We start from the raw sequence: 23,177 nt of genomic DNA on the forward strand, positions 1-23,177 counted from the left end.
ATTGATCTAGAAAATATATAAGTCCATTCTTGATCATTCTGTTTGAGAACCACTGAAGTTTATGCGGTTATCGGTTATTCGCCTTCGAGATTCATTCGCTGACAAAAAATAGCGCCTGCACTCTTATATTTATTATCCAGTATTTACGTTTATTTTCTACAGCAACGTAATTCAAGTTGTCAACAGTTTTTACAAGTGAGAAAAAAAAAGCTGTTCTACGAATCAAAAAATTTCGAGCCAGTATCCACAATTTAGTGATTCCTTAGAGGTTAGTGTATTCAAGTATAATATTCGAAACGCGAAATTTCTAGATGTTTATTTTAGAATTAGAGTCACGAATAAAAATTGCAATTCAAAAGATATCCGCAAAATTTCGGATGATTCAATTGAATCTATGTTATAATTTATTATCAATTCTAATGTACATGTGTTGGATTAGAAATTTACACAAATTTTAATAAAAACCTAGTCAGAGGTTGATCAAATTTTTTGATAAGTCGATTAGTTTCACAGAGATTTCGAAGAATTTTCAAGTGGGAAATTAATTTTTGTTTGTTTTCAAAATTCAGAAAATTTACTCTGGGCCTGAAAAACCTAAACTAAACCGAATTATGATGGCCCAAGCAAGAAGACCTTGTGTTATTGAATATGTGATAAATATATATTTTAATGAGGGAATAAATTTGTTATGAAAAAGTACTTTGATAGAATACATAAATTTTTTCAACGTGCCAGACTCTAATGATTTTTAATGCTTTTCCCAAGTTTTATCGCACTTATAAAAGGAAATTGAATCAGTTGAAAATTAACGATCATCAAAATTGAATGAAAAATCAAAAATTAATTTTTGATACTCGAAACCTTAAACAAATAGAAATTATTGTTCAGGGATCTGTAGCAATCTGATTCTGCCATGGAGCAAGAAAAAGAAGTGGTACTGGAGGGAACCATCTGGAAGGAAATCCTAACACCAGGTTTATCAAGAATATCTTTAAAACCAACAGAAGGTTCAACTTGTGTAATGAGAATCGAGAATGTGACTTGTGACGAAACACTGGAGGAATCCTACGATTTGATGAAAGATCTCAGAGCTCAGAGCACAACAATATTGACCGGAGAACCTGAAAAAAGATTGGTGATTGGTGAGGCGGATTGTGAGTTGGACAAACACATAGAAATGGCAATACAATTAATGAAAGATGGAGAAAGATCACGAATAACGATATTTCTACAAGACCTTGTATCAGGACAAAAAACTAGGAAAATATCGTTTGAAGCAACTCTGATGAAGCATGAAAAATTCAAGCCCATATGGGAATGGACACCGCAGGAAAAGTACGAAATAGCTATGAGATACAAAAACATGGGAGTGAGCTTATTCAAAGAATCTGAATTCGGCGAGCCTCGGTACAAAGATGCTTTCCACAGATTCAGTCGAGCTTGCAAAATATTAATTACCCTTGAACCAATAGGTGATCTCGAATTAGATGCTGAATTATTAAGCAACATCCAGAATTTACGCATTAAATTGTACAATAATATGGCAGCTTGTCAAGGCAAACACAACAATTATTATCACGTTATCGAATTGTGCTCCAAAGTATTATCCAGGGATGATAAAAATGTTCTTACGCTCTTCCGGCGTGGTTACGCTTACGGACAGTTGAAAGATTATGAAAGAGCTGTAGAAGATTTTACAAAACTTCTGACCATCGAACCCAACAACAAAGAGGCTCTTCTCAAGGTGCAAGAATACAGATGGTTCCTTAGACGAGCAAAGATACATTGCAACGAAATGGTCAAAAGAATGTTCAAATGAAGGGCTCCCTGTAGTCTAATAATATTGCTGTTTTTGACAACAGTCAAACAGACTTCTTTTTTCGGAAATTGAAATTGGCAAACATTTGTTGGACTTGAAAGTAAAACCGACAAATTCACCAAAGAAAATTTTTTTTGTTCATCTTCACTAATACACACTTGAATACCACTAATTTTGTAATAATCGCGTAAATAATGCAACGTTGCTGCAACAAAATACGATAACTATTTATTCGCATTTTGTGCTGGAGACTTATCGACAAACTGGCCACTTTTACACGCAAACAAAGCGTTTACACGTTTTTGTTTGTCATGACAGCCTGTGACGATTCCGAAAATCATAAATGATATTTCATTCGTGCCCAATTTAACCCTGATCACTCACTCGGGATTTAAACGACCCCATTTGTCGTGTAATTCTACTCTGTTTTCCAGCAAGCGACACTGCGGAACACTGCAAGACTGTGCAACACAGCGTCGCATGGTACCAAAGTTATTTCGCTCTTGTTTGGAACGCATTGGGTAACACATTGTCGCTTTGTGTCGCTTGCTGGAAAGTTCCCCTAGAAAAGTGTGAGTGATTAGGTTTAATCTAAAGAAATGACATAGAAAATTCAATAACGTGTAATAAAGTGGTTGAATAGTTGAAAAATATCTCCGTCATAGAGTTTATAAATACCGAATGAAAAAAAGATTTATGTCAGTATCGCATTTATTAATGATAATCGACCAAGTTGAAACGGACATTTTTATGCGACATGTCATCAACATAATCGACGTGAATATGCGAGCTAATATTTTCGGGGTTGTATAGTATGAAATTGTTATTCAAGAAGAAATAATAACGAAAGTAGATGGGTTGTTTATGAAAGAATTTTCATATTTATAAGAAAACTTTTATATTATTAGCGTAAAGTTAAAAACAAATATGAGAATGGAATTTTTCGCGGTAGACTTTGTTGATTCTCTCGTTGGCAATCCAGCATTTTTGATCTGTAATTATGAAAAATTCATTGAAAGAAAATAAAACGAACATATATATACAATGATTAGAGGTCAAAATAAATTTGTGTTATAAATACAAAAATATGTCTTTATTTCTACCCATGTGTTTTTCTTTTATCCTTTTACACCACAATTATAGCAATTTGGGTTGTTTTTTTACCGTACAGTCGTTTACTGTTTCGATTTTAATATAATATATATTTATATTTATAATATAGAAATAAAAACGTGAGCTGCGGATGTACTCGAGGGTGAACGAATATATCTATATATCTATATATATGTAGTAAATAAGTTAAGTTATCGCTAAATTATCTAACTAAAAAATTTACACACCGCGTTGTTAATTTATTCTTTTACTCCTATACGATTGAATTTCACAGATCAGATATAACAGCGTTACGAATTAGAAAAGTTTTTCTTTTATCCAGCGTAAAAAGTGTGTACGTGTATGAGATGTGTCTGTATGTGTTAGGATTGGGGGAAACAGCCCCTAAGTATCTTTCGCTCGGAAAATGTTCCTCTTCAAAAATTTTACACAACGAGACAATCATTTCGAGAAAGAAAAACATAACAACTTTGGAGTTTTTCGAATTATGACATTAGTCTTCAAAAGCTTCGCAAGGTTATAAGTCAATTTTATAATTATTCTTTATTCTCAAGTAATTCAGCACTTTATGCGATTTACTTTGTTTTTTCTTGCGAAGAAAATAAGTAATTAAAATAGCTGCTGCGTTACGCCTTGCAAAATTAAAAATTCTTTTTCATGCGTCTTTTACGACCTGCTAATCTTTAAAAATGTTTTTCACATGTATCCCCGTGGTTTAAAATGTTGTTGCACCAAAATTTGACGAAAAAAAAAATTGACAAAACACAAGTAAAAGATACAGTTTGAAAGAACGGGAATATTTCTCAAGTTTTCAAATTTGGAATAAAAAAAAAATTTCAAGCTTCGAGTATATGCTGAAAACGCGATAATGAACTGGGGATCTGTGAGAATGGCACCGCAGAGTCGAGGAAACGAAAATTCGGAAAGTTAAATTCTTTCCCCCCCTTCCTGATAATAAAGATCTGCAATGAACAGGTAATAACACTTAATAATTACTGAGCGATGTAGAATTGAAAAAAAAGTTAAAATCAATAATAATTAAAAAAAAAAGACAGAACAGTTAAAAAAAGGAAACAAAAACTTACAGCGAAGATGTTCTGTAATAATTCCGATTTACCAAGAATCAGGAATAGATGAAAAATGAACGGAAAAAAAAGTGTAAACATAAGTTAAAACGACAGGAATATTGGCAAGAAAAACGATATTTATACGATAACAATATGGCATTTTGTTTTTCGTTGCGATACGTATTAGAAATTTTGCTCGTCAATAACAACTTAACATGCGCTTAAAATGTCGAAAAAAATTCAATAACATTTTAACGAGCAAAAAAACGGTATTTAATTCCCTCTTCCCTCCGCTCCGCTTTACCAACCGCCCTAAAAATTTTGAAAATTGTAAACAAGAAAAAGTTGCTAATCTTGAGTAACTTCAATGTTTCAAGATGACAATGTTAGTTATAAACTATTTACTACAAGACTTTATTTCTATAACAATGTAATATGCATTATTAAGACAGTAATAATCGTGATGCTAATATGAGATTTTTAAATCCGTTTCGTATCTTTCAACAATCTAACACTGATTCATAATCAGGAAATACTGTACACGTACACTTGCAAGCTTCTCGAGCAATCGTGATATAACGAGGTTGATTTTTTCTTTTTCTCTTTTTCGAAAAAGCAATGAAAAGTTTTGCTTTTATTCTGAAAAAAGTTTGATTCTTTTTGTATACTCTCTTTCGCCAAAGAACGAACAGACAAGACAACGTTTGACGAGTCACTCACATGTTGAGCATATTAAAGCCGATTATTATCGATGAAAAGAAAAAAGAAAAACGGATAAAGTCTTCATTTTCATGCTACAAATTTTGGTTTTTCTTTCTCACGTTATTTTTCGTGTTTTTTTGTTTGCTTTTTTTTTTCTTCGTTTTTCATCTGAATTGTACAAATTTGGGGACACAATTTTTCGTTACAAATATATTACGACGGTGGACAGGGTAACACACAGACGGAGGTAGCGAAAAAAAATGAAACAAAAAGGTTTTGCAGAACATTACGATAATTTTGGTTTGCCATTCGCCGTTGTTGTCGCCATTAACGTCGAGTTACTCGCCATTTCAGCAGCCTGTGCCACTGCAGCCGACATCGATTTTTCCACGAATGACTGATACAGCGGTTTCATAAACTGAACGAGAGGAAACAAAAACAAAGTAATCGTGTAAATATTAATAATTTTTATTTTTTTATTACAAATACTCATCGACGATGCATCAAGAATGTTTTACACATGACAGTCAGTTTCTTTTCGATCACAATTTCAGCAAACAGTTTGATAAAATATTAATTACTAAACTTATTGCATATCAGGTCAGCAGCGAAATAAAAGTCGAGAAAATAAACGAAAATAATCGATCGAAAAAGTAAATGAACACAGAATGCATGTGTGAGACATTCTTATGTTGAGTTTGCTTAATCATTTGTGCTTCAAGCGAGACTTAAAATCAAAGGGGTGCTGCTGAGCTCTTAATACTTTGTTTTTCGCCTATTATCTATTTTTGAGCTTTTTCACAGGGATTAAATGCCGATCAATTGTAGCTCTAGTAAGTGGGTGGGCAGGAAAATTCAATTTTCAATCATGCTCCTATCGTCATACCTTTTAGTAGTTGCTTCCCACGAGCACTTGGATTAAAGGGACAAGAAAAAAAAAATTAAATAAAAGGTATATAAGATAGCGATGCAAAGAATAATTTAAGTGCTTCGAGAGACATATAATCAGCGAAGTTTTTGGCGATAATTACATTTCCACTCATATTCGAAACGGCTCGACGAATCATGGTTATTGCTTTAATGAAAAAAAGCTTCAAATTCAAGTTGGACAAATTTCATACGGTCCAAAATAATCAGAACAAAGTACATAAAAAACAGAGCTTAAAATACGTGAAAAATCATCGTTTAAAAAGATGAATCGAAATAAATAATTAGATGAAATAAATGATATTCGAATCTCGAAAAAATGCATCACAAAATGTTTTTTTGATAAGTTGCTCATTGGGTTAAAAAATTAAAAATGATCACAATAGATAGGGGACTTTGACGCTATTTTAAGGGATGCAACGTGTACTGGAAAGTGCATGATTCTAAAAAAAAAAAAAAAAAAAGTTTAACCAAATAATAATTCATGTAATTCTAATTATTCATCTATTCACTGTAACAATTTTTTCAAGGCTTTGCTCGTAAAAAAAAATTGTAAGCAATAGCCATGATTCCTCAAGTGATCGTTCATTTTTTTTTCTTTTACATGTTTCTTCATCTTAATTTAAAGCGAATCATTTGTAAAAACTTAGTCTGAAAATAAGGTAAACGATAAATAGGTAGAGTGGTAGATAAACGTGGGATCATATGTAACCATGTTTGCGCAAACGAGTATAAAGAACAGGAAAGGCACGAACAGCGCCGATTGCGAGTACAATTGATAGGATAAGGTATCTCATTTTATGTATGAAGTGAGCGCATAGCCAGGCCTGTTGGAATAGAAAAAATACTGAATATTAGTTAGGACCTCTGTTATTTTTAATTTTGGTAAATGAATCGACGTAAATTAGGGTTTACTAGCAGCTTTTTCGAGATAGTTTTGTAGACCGTTTCATTCAAGAGAAACAATAAAACTAGACAACGAAACGTGTGAATGTAGCATGAAGTATTTGCATCGTTGTAAAATGACGTTCGAATAAACGAAATTTTATTGCTACAGTTTTTTTTCATTCGAATATATGATTTCTCAGATATCTAGCATCAGCGAGGGAAAAAATTATGTTTCACCGCATTTCAACGATGCAAATTTGGAAAACACAGGTGGACGGGGGGGGGGGGGGGGGGGGGGCGTGTTAAATTTTGTGGGCGAAAATTGATCACGTGGAGGATTCTGGCCAAGCGCCAATGACGTATCGAAGTGTGCACGAATTTTCGGAATGAAAATGAAAATGATTTCATTTACGAGGTCATGCTGAGCGGCTTTAAATTCTCGTTGAAATTCAACATTTTCATTTGAGAAACGTCAGTTAGCTTCAAATAATGAAAATATCAAGAAAATTTGAATTCACACCATTTAACCTTAAAAAATGATTCAAACTATGATCTTATTTTATAGAATGATGACTAGTTCAAGTTTCGCTGACAACAACATTCTTTAGTTACTTAAAAAAGTGATCACACGAATCATTCCTCGGAGTCCTGTAACCGAATTGTCTCTAGACTGATCGATTTAAACAGAAGCATCAAGTGGGACGAAGAGAAAAAAATTGAAGGGACTAAGAAGCCCAATTTAGTAAGAATGTTTTTGTTTTTGCCAACAGAGACGGTGGAGCGAAATAAGTTGGCAAATAATTGGGGAACTCGATAGGGATCTGGTCGACAATAAAAAACTTATCGAGAACCTCATGATTTTAAAAGTCTTCTCAAAGCAAGCTTCAAATTAAAATTTGGCTGATTTTACTTACGTTTTGCCAAATCGTATTTGCCAGTTCGTCGATCTTCGAACCAATTTCTCTCATTTCTCCGCTGTACCTGTAACCAAATACAAAAAATCATTATTTGTTAATCGATGAAAAATATTCAGTTTCTCATTAGGAAATTTCAAAGATGCAATGTTTCACCTTATGTAAGCCCAAAGAACGAGGGTTATCAATCCAATTCCCATGACGAAATTGCACGTATTCGCGAGTTTGTATAGTCCTATTAGGCCGAAAACTCCTGAGCAAACGTACATTGTAAAAGCTATAGCGAAAAACACTGCCGGAGTTCGCGCAGCCTTGAACAAATTTTTGCTCTCGTTATGCGCTTTGAATTGCAAAAAAGTTTCATCTATGTCCTGCAAAATAAATAAGAATCACGTAAAAAATCATGTCCTAGTTTTAAACTCGTAAATAATTTATTGATTCGGTCATTCTATCGAAAAGTCGATATTATTTAAAAAAACGGTCAAGGTAATGTGCAAATATTGTTTAATTTCGAAGATTCTCACCTTGACCAACTTTTCCATGTACATTTGACTGAATTCATCACCACCCATTTTTCGTTTGTTTGAAAATTGATGTAGCGCTTTGTCAACGCATCTTTGATGTTCCGATTCGAGATGAGACGTCGCCAAATAAGGTTTTGCACCACCGCAAACGCATTCCATCATTTGATGATAAAGATCTTTCGCTTCCGCCACTGCTGATAAATTATTCGCTTCCGCCGTTGCCTACGAATTATTTTACCAATTTATCCTCTTTTTACTTCTCTATGAATCATGGCATAACATTTTTAACGATGATAATTTTTCGAACGTGAAAACACTTTTGAAGGATGATTAAAAAGCAACTGAAATGAACAAAGAAAATTGCAAAAAAAAAAAAAACGTTGACTCACCACAAGCATGCTTTTGGGCTCGGGTAATTCGTCACCTTTGTATATTCTGATATAGCTCTTGAAATATTCGAGCAATTCTCTAGCTTTGACGACCTGTCCATTGATTTTTTTAGTCACAAGATTGTCAGGTGCCAATAGCGTGGGAATAAGTATTCTTAATTGCTGCTTAAACTCATCCTCGATTTCAGAGAGTCTGCCATCGAATTTGGGATTGGTAGCGATTTTCAAGCCCGGATGTGGCATCAAGAAACAGGAAATTTCAGAGAAACAGGATTTGATGTGTTTCCGCAAACTTTGTAGTTCCGGGTGCTGTTTATCCGAAACTTCGAGGCGACGTTGAAGAATTTTTCGTCCACCGTTTGAACCGTAATCCGCCTCGTACGGATAACTCCAGTCTCGTACCAAAAATTGTAATCTTTGGAAAGGCGTACTGCCCGATTTTTCCAACGCCAAACGTCCGTATTCCGTGAATAATTGTAAATGTTGCAGATCGTCCTCTTGTATATTTTGGGATAAATTGTATATTTGTACCGAGGACAGCATCGTACTCAAGGCAAATACCGTAGCACAGTCACGGACGGTCGATTGACTGTCAAACGCACCCTGCGTGTCCATCAGTATTATCGCCACTTTTTCACCGTTCAACAACGTTCCCGGGAAAACTTTTGACCACATGAGGATTCCGGTTGTGTCACGCTCCGAACCCCCTCGCCACGAAAATCCACTCAATGGCTCTTGATCGGTTCCTAACCAATTGTCGTCATTGCGCTTTTCGACGTACTGCAAAAAAGACGAATTTAACACGAAATTATTAAGTAACCATATGAAAAAAAGCGATAGTGCTCAAATTAATAGAAAACGTTCATGAAAATGAAAAATTGAATAAAAATATAAAAAATGTGTGGTCATCTATGAAAAATTAGAATCTTTTCATTATTCTCGAGGTTTCGAATAAAAATGATTGAAAATTAATTTCATTTTCAGGTGGGGCTCACCGTGCTGTTCATATATCGAAGGAAAAAGTCGAGTAGAAAACTTTTTCCTTTTCTGAATGCTCCAGCAACGGAAACGACGACGACACTGCGATCCTTGATGTCGTCTTGAAGGAGAATTTCGGCGAGGGCTTCCTCGTCGAGTTCGAAACTATGATCCGGGTGTGCGAGGACGACTTGAACCGGGTGACCCGGTATTTCGGTGTTTTTGGTGACTGGCACGTCGTCCATCGAGAAAGTTTCTATTCTCTCGCGTTGTCCGAGGCTCTCTGCGTTAAATAAACATTCAATTTAATCGTAGCCTTAATGCATTCAAGGCCAAATGAGAATTTCAGGTTGGAACTCGGAATTTTTTAATTCTTATATAACGCTTAGATTATAAAACTGAAAATAATGAAAAAATAAAAATAAAAAGACAGAAAAAATTCAGGCAAAGTTCGTTAAAGGTAGGATTCAAGTGAATGAAACAAAAAATTATTAATAAACCTGGAGACAATAAAAATAATATTGAAAAATCGTGAGTAATAAGGAAACAAGAAGTGTTGAGTGTGGTCGAAGACCTTGACTGACGACACTGCCAAGTGCCTCGTACGTTCTACGATTCTCATCAGTAATTGCGTAGGATGACGAGGCTATGATTGAATGCATACTCGCAAAATAAAGCGACAATAAGAGAGGAAGAAAAACAGATGATAACGAAATAATGAAAACGAAAATCAATCGATACCGTTTTTTCGCAACGTGTCTCAGGGCACTCGACTGGGATAATTTTCCAAATGTCAAAAATTCACTACGTTGCGAAAACTATAAGTGCAAACAAAAACGATAATTTCCATTGTTTTTCATTCAAATTTAAAGTAAATAAAAAAGTATTCAAATACGAAAGATTGCTGAAATTTTTAACGTTTATTACATTTGGGATTAAAAAAAATGTGGTGGAATTGATCGTTAATCAATAACATTCAGTTATGAATAAGTGAACAAACGAATAAAAAACGAACTAGAAAGTTTGAATAATCATGAAATTGGATAGTGAAAAACAGTTTCGAATAAAAATTGAACAAAAAAGAATTCAAAATTCCAAAAAATATAATACAAAACATTTTCCCAAGATGAGACCGGTGGCAAAAGTTCTTAAATTTATTAAAGTTATTGAGAACATTTTTTGAAAAAAATCAAAATAGGCAATCGTCTTAAAAACAGATATTTTTTTTGCTTTAAATTGAAAAAAAAAAAAAAACATTCAAGGCAATTGTTGTCGTGCTTGTTGTACTTTTTCCCCCAAAGTGTATTGAAAAACGAAAAAAATGAAAAAAGCATCGCATTGGGTGCACTTTTGCAAGAATTATGAGCATTTGAATATCGGTATAGTGAGTTTTTGGTGAAAAAAATTTCGCGAAAACGGGCAGACAAGAAATTTGAAAAAATTTAAGAGTTTTTCATATCGAATGAAATCGAAGGGAGTCGGGTGAAAAAGTGAGCGATTTGGCGTGGAATAATAGCCCACATTGGCACTTGGAAAGTTGAACTTTTTATGGTTAGAAAATTCTCGTAATTCCGTGTCTCAACGAAAGAGTAACTACTGGAAAGAATATAAATATTGTTCAAAACGCTCGATCGTCCAATGGAGGATGATTTAATTTTTCGTCTGATTAAAATAATTCTTTTTTCTTTGTACGAGTAAACTCGAAGGCGAATATCCGGTGGAATAAAGTGCCACGGAGCTCCGACTTGTTTGATCTTTTTCCAGGTCCGCTCACTCTTTGGCTCATTCCTTCTCGTCTCCGGGCTTTGCTCTTTTGAATAACGAAATGAATAAAAAAAGAAATGAAAATGTGAAAGAAAAAATGGGCAAGCGCACAGGACGAAAGGGGGGCAAATAAGAGGCGGCGAGGGAGGAAGAGCGAGAGAGGAAAATTCGTAGTCTAATAGGTGGACTAAATGCACGTGAGTCCGATGTTGCTCGTTTAGCGAAAGAAGGAGAAGAGGAGAGGATGGCCAATTACGGGGCGGCGGCAGCAATCAGGTAATAAAGCCTTGCACCAGAGCTCGGAATATTGCGAACGAGGCTACAGTGCTCTTCCCTTTTCGCTCATCTCGCCTATCCAATCTAAATCTCACGTTCAAATGAACGTCCGGCTTTCGTATCTTCTTCCCCGTCTCGCTCTTTCCTTCTCTCTCCCCCTCCTTTGTATTTGCATGTACTTTACGTGTGCGTCAGGCAGAAATATGCTTTTAGCGATTACGTATTTCACTCGGACCAACGAACAGCCAATCATTTGCCGAATTCAACGCTTCTTGTACATTCTCCCCTCTATTTTTATTCATCTTGTTTTTATGACGACGAAATTTCATCAGACAATAAGAACAGTCGATAAGTTTATCTCCGGTACCCTGATTCAACGAATTTCCGAAAATTTCCCCTTTTCTTCAAGTTTTGTTCGACTATTGAACTTTCTTCTTTCAACAAAGTTAATGGATTTCGAATTTTTCCACGGTGAATTTATTTCTGGCGACTTTTTACAATCGTTTTTCAGGAATTTAAACACTGCTGCGATTTCACTGCAAATTTCATACGAAACTCGTGAAATATCGTCGAAAATCCACCCGCCAAATTATCGGGATGTACAAAAAGAGAGGCCGCTGTATTTTCACCAATTTCTGACATTAATAGCGAAACAAAAATCGCTCCGTGATTCTGAACGATGATCAGCTCCGTTACGACGTATATCTCGTTAAATTACTCGATGATATTTTCGAGGATTGAGGGTAATCGCGATCGCCCGGAACGGTGCCAAAAACGTTACATACATCGGCGGAAAGGGTCGTGTTCAATGATACACCAAGAGATTTTTATAGACTGAAAATGTAGAATTGAAAAACAAACAAAAATCAAATTCCACTTCTGTATAATTTTAAATGTTCGTCCATTGCATGGAAATGGATGTGGAATAACGAGAAGAAAAAAAACACCTTTCATTAAGTCTTTCAAACAGAAAAACGTCTTGCTTAAAAAGTAAACAAGCAACTGATACAAAATGGCGGGGGGAAAAAAATTGAAAAATCGAAAGAACACAAAAATGCATACGAGACATGACGAGGTATTTTTGAACAGACAGCAGACATTGATAAATTTACACAAAAATGTATTTCAAGGGAGGAAACTCACCGACATTTTTGAACGTCCGATTTTGTCGTGGCGAAACACGATTTACATTCTCGTCTAGGGACGTCATTGGGGGCTTTGTGACTGGAAATGAAAATACATCGTAGTCACCTTCTACAAAAAGGACAATGGAATACGAGAGCAAAAAATATCGAAGAGATATCATAAGAAAATAACAAAAACTTCGTTTATCGTAAAATTTTCATTCCTCTGCGGGATAAATTAAATTCATTTATAACCTCGAGATGAAAATTCATTGTGTAGCTAAAAAAATATTTTTTCCCACGATAATTTGTATGTTCGTCTAGACAAAAATTGATCAAGCTCATTCGCTCGCATCGTTTTTCCTTTCTCGCCCATGATAAACTTATTTCGTCGAAGGGTTGCTGTGAAAATAAATGCGAAAAAATGTCTCATGCATTGAACGAAGTCAAGTTCCAAACTGACGCGGAGGAATTTTTCAAATAGTGCTTTAAAATTTTTTATTTCAATATATTATTCAAAGCTGTGATTTTTCAATGGTAATTAGTAATATCGCGGTCGCTGCAACTCATTTTCCACCGATGCTCTGATACAAAAGTAATTAAAACACTCGAAGAAGAGATATAAGTGTATATACTTTGAACACACGAGAACGTAAACATATAGACACATATTACGAAACACACCAGCCGCCATCATTCCAAATCCATCGGGCAAAGGTTGTCTACTTTTTCGCTCTCTCAGTCTCTCGACTAAAACACTTTCCCGAGGCATTTCTTGTTCAATTTGTTTTCGCCTCGGTGCTCTTCGTCTTTCCGTCATTGCTTCACTTTCTTTTTATCTCAACATTCGTATAAAAATATTTAAAAAAACCAAAAAGAAGAAACTCGATGGAATCGCGAGTGAAAACGCAAAAGAGGATCAATTTTGTTCAATCACATTGACAAAAGCTCGGAGATCACATTCACTGTGTCGGGCAGTTGAAAAAGTTGCGAGTTATAGAATCGGGACAAAAATTGGTGGGGAAAAATGAATTTGCGTTTAAAAAAAAAAAAAAAAAAACGAGAAAAATCAATATTTTCGAACGAACGAAATTGACACGGTCGCGGAACAACTTTACGAGGCGAACAAACACGAGGAGACTTTGGCCCGAGAACGAGCACTAAAGACGTGAGAAAGAAAAGACTTTGCCGAACGTAGAAAAGTTGGCTTTTCCTTCCTCGAGATTCTCGTGCAACGCCGACGTCGTCGTTGAGCTTGGCCGCGACGTCGACGTCGACGAGGACGAGCTTCGGCCTCTGGCTAAATCAAAATATACGCTCTTTCCGTGCAACTCCGAATCACGGAACTCGCCAGAAATTGGCAGATTTCCACGGAATAGCATTTCGTTTTCAAGTCTTTTTTTCCTTTTTATTCTATGTTTTTTTTTTTGCAATTCGCTTTAATAATACAGCGCACGCAGTCACGAATATTTGCAAACTGAAAGTTCAGTGTCTTTGGTCAAAGTGCAAACGCGATCAAGTTCGTGGTCCGGACTCGAAAAATTCATACTTTTGCACACGAATTTCAATAAACTTTTCGACCGTATCGAGCTAAAAATTGTTTCATATAAATATGAAAATTCATTTAAAATAGATACGAGAATAAAAAAAACTTTTTGAATGAGAAGAAAAATGGGATTCGTGGTCTGATTTGGAGAAATTTCAATCGATATTTTATTCGCTTCAGTGACGAATAAGTACGAACAAATTGAATGGGCCTGGTTAAAAATTATTTGACAATCGTAATTACCATGCTGAGCCAATTCGATTAGTATTTCTGAATAACATATTCGAATAATAAATTATCGAGCATTACCGAGTGATAAAAACCAAGGAGAACAGAGTTGACAGAGAGGTGACGATGAAATTGGTAATCCCGAATTAGTTGCAGAACAAGCCGAAAGCAAGCCACGTTCGATTTTTTTTTTCGACTCTCCATTCAAATACTCCCACTCATTTAATCTCCCTCGACGATTTCGCCCATTTGTAATTTTACCCGACTAAATCAATGACGTCGTTGAAGCCTCCCGGTTGATTGGTTACCGAATCGTTTGACCGAATAAATCACGTTCAATTGCCTTCCCGAATAGTCGTTTAAGCCGTTGATGCACGTTAAAATTGTAGTAAAAAATGTCGTTAGACCTCGCGAAGTAGCAAGAAAAAGGGACGATTTACCAGAAAAAAAATATGCGAATTGTTGAAGTATTTACGATTTTTAAGAATGACAAAACTTACGAGAAATCAAATTAATTATAAAGTTTGACGAATTCTCGAAACAAATGCGTTACTTCGATGAATTTTAGCAGGCACGTTACAACAATGTAGAAAGTAGGGAAAAGAGACAAAATAACGAGAAGCCGCCAAGTCAGGCAACTATTAATGAATACGTCGACCATTGGATTAGCAAAGCTCAGAGTTCACGACTCGTTATGAAGAGTGATCAAAATTTCTTCATTTTTATTGTTTCTGACAAACCGTCAAAAACTAGTGAGCTCGAATGTCAGTAAATGTTGAAAGAATCGCGATCATAAAAAATGATGAAGGAATAAAGTGTGTGTGATTTAATTCCATTGTGAACGAATGTTACTTCAATATTCCATGAATATATATGGCAGCTTCGAGCTACTCAAGGTCAGGACTCGGCAAAGACTCGACGATTGTAAACAGAATATTTCATCATTTTCATTTTCGAAGAGACTTCGTATGACTGCACATAAAAAATGTAAAATCAAAACATCGTTGTGAAAATGCACCTGACACTTTCAGATAAATTTACAAAGTTTTTAAGGAACGTTACAAAAAAATTTGGAAACCGTCGCAATGTTTCGACTCGTCGCATAAATCACGTGTCGAGCTTCCCTTTCTACGACATTCGGCACACACCATTACAAAAATAATTCGCTCGAACGATGAAAAGAATGGTTTTCATATCGAATAAACTTTAAACCCGCCTGTATCTTCCGCGAATTTACTAACGTGTGTTTTAAAAATGTAGAAGACTGAATTTTCTACTGCTATAAGCGTGATAAATATTGGAAATGGTTAAATTTGTATTGAAAAATTATTGAGAAACGAATCGCGAAGGTGTACGTGATTCTGTCACGTGTCAACGAACGGCAGCACTATCGGGTTCCATGCGTCGACTACGTCACCGTCAGACCAGGCTCTGACAGAATGATTTTTTTTCAATTTTTACCCACCGGGACACGAATGCAAGACAATAGGCACGGTGTAAATTGAAATATGTTTCACTGCTATGTGTCAAAAAAATGTGTTAGAAAAAATGGGGTGAATGATAGAGAAACAAAGAGTTGAGGTCTAACCTCAATTGCGACGTTAGTCGACACTTTCCCCTTCCCTTTTTTTTTCATTTTTAGATCGCCGTTTTCGTAATCGATGATAATTGTGAAAGAAAACGAAGAGTATATCGTGTGTGAATAAGGCACAATTACTGACCATGAGTGATGCTGGTTGAGAAATTGTCAAACGGGATATCGGCGGTCCATCCTGCCATTTTAATTCCGGAATATTTATTTTCAGTCTCGAATATAATGACAAACGATGAAAAATCCCGATCGGGAAAGGTCAATTTTTGTCAGCTTTTTCCAAAATGTTCGACCAAATACGACAGGACAAATTTTTGTACTTCGTAAAACTTGCTACGTGTGGACGATTCTTCGTGTGGGAGGGGAGAAACAAAAACAAAGTAACAAAAAAGAGAATAGAAGGTAAGCAGAAAAAAAAACACTGAAGGATCTCTTGTAACGACCGATTACAGCTGGTAAAAAAACTGTCCGAGCACTAGAGATTCCCCGTGGTTGCGTTTCTCCGACATGTTTCGCTTTGAACGTTCATTCACTTGATTACATTTGCACCTTCTCCGAAGCACTGTTCTTCTCCTTTTAATTGTTCTTTTGAGTTATTGTAGTTTTTATGAATAACGAGCTTCTATTCAACTCACCGACATATGAACCCTCGTAATCTTCGCTCTGTTTACGTTTCCTGACGTCCGCCATATTGTAATTACGGATAGCGACACGTCCGCTCGCGGCGCTGCTTTCTCGCTGGACCGTTCATCACTCCCTAGTCAAGCGAGTGTCTGGTCTTTGCGCGGAAGCGCCGTTTTTTTAAATTCTCTCATCGTCGCAACTGCAAACGACGATATCGAAATATTTATCTTTGTACATCGCACCGATTTACGAATGTTATTTTTCCAATTTGGCAAATACTTTAGCCGTATTTCTCAACATTTCTTCTTTTATTCGATGGCACCCTTTATGAAACATAGAACAGAGAAAATATTTCTTTTACGTTATTTTCAAAAGTTCTGAAGACCGGCTCGCCATATGTCATTCGAAGATTTTCGATTTGAAACCACGTGACTCAAACACGTGGTCGCGATTGAAATTGTGATACAGTGGTACGAGAGTGCAATGTTAACGAATTTTCTGCAAGTACAAAACAGTAATAATAAGCTTGCGAATATTTCACTAGTAAAACCTGATGAATATAGTTTCTAACAGTGAAAACGACTAAATAGAAGTAAAAAATCAATTGAACTTTCCGTACCCCATGTACGAAAATCGGTATAGAACTAATGAAACAAAAACGAGTGAAATAACTTTTGAGTAGTCGGAAACTAAATTAAGAGAAGAGTGAAAGATATTGAGGAGGAATAATCTGAGCAATTGAAATACGTTTCGACGAGATTCCCATGCACAGCGATAGGCTTGAAATTTCGGTAATTCAATGTTTGTTTTTTTTTTTTTTCGTTGAAGAGAAAGACGCGTGGGGCTACTTTCGGGATGCGTCGTCGTTTCGATCCGGGCGGTAGAGTGGCTTTGCGTCAGATTCTCTATGGTCGAATGTGTTGGGTGCTGTGCGCGGTGGTTCACGTCTCGTGCGCGATAAATACGTGCTGTTTTTTTCTTTTCTTTTTATCTCACTCTTTTTCTCTTCTTTATTCTCGTTTTGTGAAGCTTACAGTGGGATATATCAGCGAATATGGCGGAAATCATTTAATCGAGTAAGTGTGTTTACGTTACGAATGATTCTCCTCGGCACTGGTGTTATTGCGCGTTGCCAATTGCGCGCGAAGAGAGAGACCGAGCGAGCGGGAGAGAGGGGCAGATTTACCCCTTCCTCTCTCTCGCTCAACCCCTCTCACGCGGAAATTCTCCCACTTTCGTACACTCGCCGCATCCACGAGTAAGCAAATTTCAGTGGAGGGGCGAACCGAAGAGGAACGCGCACGCAAACTTTTCGCCACATGTTTTTAAACGTATTTCCTTTTTCTTTATTCATTGTCGAATATGGAATTTAATTAAGATTTCGGGTATCGATTTGTTCCGTCGTAGACCGACTTTTTGAATCATATCTTTGGAAAATGTTTTCAGGTACTATTTTTTATATTCTACACATTTGGCGACATTGGTTACACATAAATTACAAATAAACGGTAAGTATAAAAGTATTGAAAAAACATGGGACTGAAATTTTTCTATTCGAGTGTGGATTTCGTGGCCTCATGGTCATTTTCACGGAAACATGTTTAGAATGTTGCTCGGTGCGTTAAGGTTCGGAATTCACGCCAGGGGGGGACAAACACAAGGATTTTCAGTTACTTGCCGAAGGCGAGGGGCCAGCAGTAGATGGTCAATTTTAATAAACACAGTTATCGCATTTCACATCAATCAACTACAATTTCCATGTCGAGTCTACGGTGTATAGTATTCAATGGAGGAAGCTCGTAGACAGTTTCGAGAAAAACGCGATTCTGAACTCGTACGTTGCAGGCCGAAAAAATGTCGAGCCCTCCCGGCGAGGCTGCTCATATTAGGAAATTTGTCGCGAGTTTGACACCAAAGAGCCTCTGATACGTGTACAAGTCGTCGAAGGTTTATCGAGGGAAACACGATGATAAACAGGAAGGTATACATCGGCGCGTATAAATGCAAATTCGACGTGTGTTTCCCATTTCGAGTGAACTCATACGTTTTGGTACAGTGATGCAGAAACGGTAACGCGTGCGCGCGCGGGTGCTTTTTCATTCTGGCTTGTGTGGACACACGTGATGTGGCGACGCGTCGAATGTAAACTCGAGGCGTGACTTTCGTCGATTTTGCCTCTTCTTCCTCGCTCTGCTCTCGCCTTCTCTCTCAGCCGGCTCGCTCTATTTCTCTCCCTTTTCCACACTTGTTATTTTCTCTCCTTCTCTCTCTCTCTCTCTCTCTTTTTTTTTTTTCATTTTCTTATTTCTCTACTTTTCTTCCTCTTTTCTCTCGCCGGTCGCTCCTCCGTGCGATGCATCATCATTCTGCTCTCAACGTCATCCCCAGCATCTCACGCACTGTTATCCAAATATTTTTCCAAACTTGCCGGCGTCAATCGGAAAGCGAGAGAGAAACCGTGCGAGAGGGAGACACAACGATAGAGTCGCGCATGCATTTCGATTACTCGAGTCACGATAAATATGTGAATTTTCACGAAAGCGAAAATAAAACGATGACACAAAATCACAATTTCTGCCCGGAACGATACAAATACGTCACTTTGATGCAGCTTTTCGAGGCGATTATTCACAAGCAAAAAACAACGCTGACTATGACGCTCCAGTGAAAATATGTTTTTCGATGCTACTCTCCCGAACTATTTCGAATGCACATTTTCAATGTGTTTACAAATGTAACGGAGACTGTGATGAATAATTCGCAACTCTCGTGTTTGCCGAAGAACATTATGAGAAAAATGTTGAAGGGAAGAAACGTTGGCAAATAAATTAACAGCGTATCGAATATTTCATGGGGAAAGAGAGCAATACAAAATGTCAACAAAACTCGACAGGAAAATTGTCCTTTTTCAATGTGCAAATATCAGATAAATATCGTGGGGATTCGAAAAAAATAGCTGTTATTTTTTTATCCGTTGATCACGAGCGTTGGTACTTTTATGACGAATGGCCTGCAAACACTTTTCCCACGTTTTACATTTTTTCTTCTCACCGGCTCGATCTGATATGCCCCGGCGATTAATCCTCCATTTTGCACGGAGTTGAATAAAAAAATCAACTTTTTGATGACAGCTCGTTGGATCGACGACTCCGTAAATAAATACACGGATGAAAAATAGATTTTGGAAATGGCAAGGCCAGGGATATATTCGCGAATCGCTGGCGCGCGATGGATTTTCGACAACGCACGCACAAAGATGGATGCGATAGAATATATATATTTCATGTTCCCCTGTGTGTACAAACGTTCCGTGTACTCGGACATTGGTGAAATTCGTGAATTCAAAGAGCCTTCGGAAACGGTGCGGAACGATCGGATAACGAATTTTGAGTACATAAATCGATTCTGAGACCGCGGAATGTTAACTAATATTGCTCGCGTACGAATACGCGACGCGAATAAGACTTTGAATCATCTCGACGATCATTGTGCTTGAGCACGGTGCAATCGATCCGAAAGTTGTTCAGTTGTTTTTTTAAGGTTACTCCTGTACTGCATGCTAGTCAAATGAGTGCTAAATTTTCAAAACGCTTTTAGATCAAGTTTAACGTACCGATTAAATGTATTTTTAGTGGATTTGTATTACAGCATATCTTATTAAGATGTAAAAATATTAAATACGCTAATTTTGCAAAACCATCAACTGATAAATGCAAATTTCCACGCTGACACATTTTCACTGGTGTTTTTCAAATTATCTGCATTTTTTCATCGATTTTATTATTGCACCAAGTCTTATTTTGTTCCTCAACTGATCCTCTATGAATCCACCATGTAGTTGTTTTTTTAACTTGATCGTCTCACTGTTGCAGCTCTCATTAACTGTTCATTAAGTGAATAAAATTTTTCATTCATAATTTCTCTCAGGAATGAGTTTAAGGTCGATCCCCTGCGACAGCTCCAACCAAAAGTTATGTACCGTTTGCATATTAAAAGGGTTGATAATTCGTTCGGATCGTAATCAATAACTTTGTAAAGAGCCTATATACGTACTCGGTGCCAGCAGATATAGTACAAATATCATTTGCTTTCGTAAAATTTATTCTAAAAGTATTTTTGATCTGACATCGCGAGTAAATTTTTTGACGGAACTATCCGGACTACGCTTCAACACACAGAAAAGGTTGCCTATACAGACGACATTCGCTTGTTCGCTTGCAAAATGTATCGTACTTCTCGAGACTATATCTGTCAAATTAGATGGTCAATTACCTTGATTTTTTTTCACAATATCTGTGATATCCTGCTCTAGCTCCTCCTCGTTTTTTATAAACTTCCTAATTTTAGTACTAGCGGTAGAATTAATAATGTGCTGTTTGCCGATGCATAGTCCATATGTTACGTGTTAATTGAGTCAACTTCAATTACATATATCTCGAGTTCGGGATGGTGAAACTTGTTAAAATTTTATAGAGGTGTTGTTCATGTGTTAAACAATACGTATGCCAAATTTAAATAATTTCCTAATTTAACTGTCTCGTGGAGGAACCACCTTGAAGGAAAATCTACGCGGTGAATTTTTAGCGGATCAGTTGAGGAACAAAATGAGACTTGGTGCAATAAAGTCGGTTAAAAAATACAGATGATTATTTGAAAATTACCTGTGAAAATGTGTCATCATGGAAATTCGCATCTATCAGTTGATAGTTTTACAAAACTATCATCTTAAATATTTTTTAACGTTAATAAAATATGCTTGAATACATATCTCTTAACAATAAATTTAATCGGTACGTTGAACTTGGTCTAAAAGCGTTTTAAAAATTTAGCACTCATTTGACTAGCATGCAGTACAGGAGTTACCTTAAGGAAGTTCAAGCGATATATTCCGCATACGAAAAATACATTAGATTTTATTATTCCAAGTTAATGAATTGAAAATTTGCGTAAATCTTGTTGAACAGCGCTTAATAATGTGTGAAAAGTTTTGAGAGGTTTCACCCTCTGGTAATCGAGATATTCATTGTTGAAAATGACACGTTAAACATGGGCTCTTGTGGAAGGTTTCAAAAAATTGCGAACTTCAACAATATATTTCAATTTCGAAACGGTGAATCATCGGCATATTCGGCCAGAAATTTAATACTATCTGAAGCATTCCGTCTAAAAATTTTTATTGTCCAAACTTCGAAAACGATTTTTCCATAAGGTACGCTCGAACCTCCTTAAGGTAGCTCAATAGCAAAACCCGATTTCTTACGGTAATTTTGAAAAAAAAATATATCGCGCAGAAAAATCTAACGAATCGATAAAAAAAGTAAGTTTTACCGTATAGTTTTTTAGATATTGCAAGTTAAGGAGGGTGGATCGCGACGATACAATGTTGCCAGGCTGAACCATGCTAAAAATATTAATAATTTCAAAATAATAAGAATTTCATAAAATTTGGTAAATGTATTCTTTCAAAATAATATAAGACAATATAAATTTTTTTAGATTTTTCTACCACATAGCTCTCGAGCAATTGAATACTAAAGTTCACGTGTACAGGCACAGAGTTTAAATATATACAGTCATACATCTCGTGCATAAGAACTTCGATTTAACGCTCAATTATGCGATAACCATGTGGTAAAAAAATTTGAAAAAAATTGTATTTGTATACTTGATGCCAAAGAATGTTATCACCAAATTTTATCAAATTCCGATTATTTTGATTCCGTGATCCACCCTCCTTAAAGTTCTATGGTTTCTCCACTGAACACATGGTAATCGTCGAACAAAAAATGTGTATCGAAATAACTCGAGAACGGTTCTTACGATTTTGATTCTAAAAAACACACTGTCAGAGTATCTTCGGAAGAAAAAATTAAAAAAAAAACATGATTTACCGTCTAGTTTTTGAGAAACAAATTATTGTAATAAAAATCGTATGGGAATTTGAGTTGGAAAATTTCAAGGTTCGCAACGTGGCGACCCTGTCGCGTATGAGACAAGCCGTGATTATCACTATACTTTAGGATGCTGCGCTCGTCTCAGACAGCTGCCCGTGTACAGTGTTGCCACGATTCCTGCACTTCCGAGCGTGCATTTGTATGCTCGTATGTGTGCATACGGCATGAAGGTGTTTTCCAGCAGGGGCACAAGCAAAAGAAAAAATATAAAAATTCCAAAATCACGAGCAATTATGAAATTTTAGTAAAATATCGTAACCACATATTTTCCGACTGATCATCAACGATAATTTGAATGATTTTTGGAACGTATTTCACAACGAATACGGATCGAACTACCTTAAAGAAAATGCGATGACTGCGTCATTTTCTGTGAAAAGTTTCGACGGATAAATGAGTCTAGGCTCCTCGCATTATTGCATTAAATGACAATTACAAAGAATTATGATTCGGGTGAGCAGTTCAAAAGATCCAATGATTTTTTGGAGCTCCTAATAATTAACTGATACGCACATGGAATTAAATGTGTGCTCGAATTGGACAAATGGCCGATGTGTTCGAGGATAATAGTAATTTCGACTTTTCTCTTTCCCTCGTTCTCCAAAAGAGGCTCCCAGTGATCGTGGCACGAACACGCGATTGCACGCAGCCTGTGCAATTCGTACATGCACACAAACGAGATGAGCTTCTCTTGGGTGCAACAGCAGCGTCACCATTCGTGCATATACGATATTTGTCAGGCGAAAGGG

General features: G+C 36.4%; 2 protein-coding genes across 10 annotated transcripts; one reads left to right on the forward strand and one right to left on the reverse strand.

The window, feature by feature from the left end:
- The first annotated feature begins 65 nt into the window (after positions 1 to 65).
- On the forward strand, positions 66 to 2,921 carry Bdbt (Bride of doubletime). Its single transcript, XM_043422080.1, has 2 exons — positions 66 to 268; positions 889 to 2,921. The coding sequence occupies exon 2, from the start codon at positions 914 to 916 to the stop codon at positions 1,817 to 1,819; it is 906 nt and encodes a 301-aa protein (XP_043278015.1). The 5' UTR covers positions 66 to 268; positions 889 to 913; the 3' UTR covers positions 1,820 to 2,921.
- atl (atlastin GTPase) lies at positions 2,885 to 16,651 on the reverse strand. Of its 9 annotated transcripts, XM_043422072.1 has the most exons (9): positions 13,170 to 13,707; positions 12,505 to 12,585; positions 9,339 to 9,604; positions 8,344 to 9,123; positions 7,955 to 8,176; positions 7,587 to 7,801; positions 7,431 to 7,497; positions 5,588 to 5,613; positions 4,983 to 5,119 (listed from the first exon to the last, which is right to left on the reverse strand). In XM_043422072.1, the coding sequence occupies exons 1-9, from the start codon at positions 13,303 to 13,305 to the stop codon at positions 5,113 to 5,115; spliced, it is 1,800 nt and encodes a 599-aa protein (XP_043278007.1). In that variant the 5' UTR covers positions 13,306 to 13,707; the 3' UTR covers positions 4,983 to 5,112. The 9 variants fall into 9 exon arrangements, with proteins under 9 accessions (XP_043278005.1, XP_043278004.1, XP_043278001.1 ...); XM_043422070.1 differs by lacking the exons at positions 5,588 to 5,613; positions 13,170 to 13,707 and adding an exon at positions 16,486 to 16,651 and having other exon boundaries at positions 2,885 to 5,119; XM_043422069.1 differs by lacking the exons at positions 5,588 to 5,613; positions 13,170 to 13,707 and adding an exon at positions 15,981 to 16,422 and having other exon boundaries at positions 2,885 to 5,119.
- Between the last annotated feature and the right edge of the window lie 6,526 nt (positions 16,652 to 23,177).

This window comes from Venturia canescens, chromosome 6, assembly GCF_019457755.1.
Source record: "Venturia canescens isolate UGA chromosome 6, ASM1945775v1, whole genome shotgun sequence".
Taxonomy (NCBI): Eukaryota; Metazoa; Arthropoda; class Insecta; order Hymenoptera; family Ichneumonidae; genus Venturia; species Venturia canescens.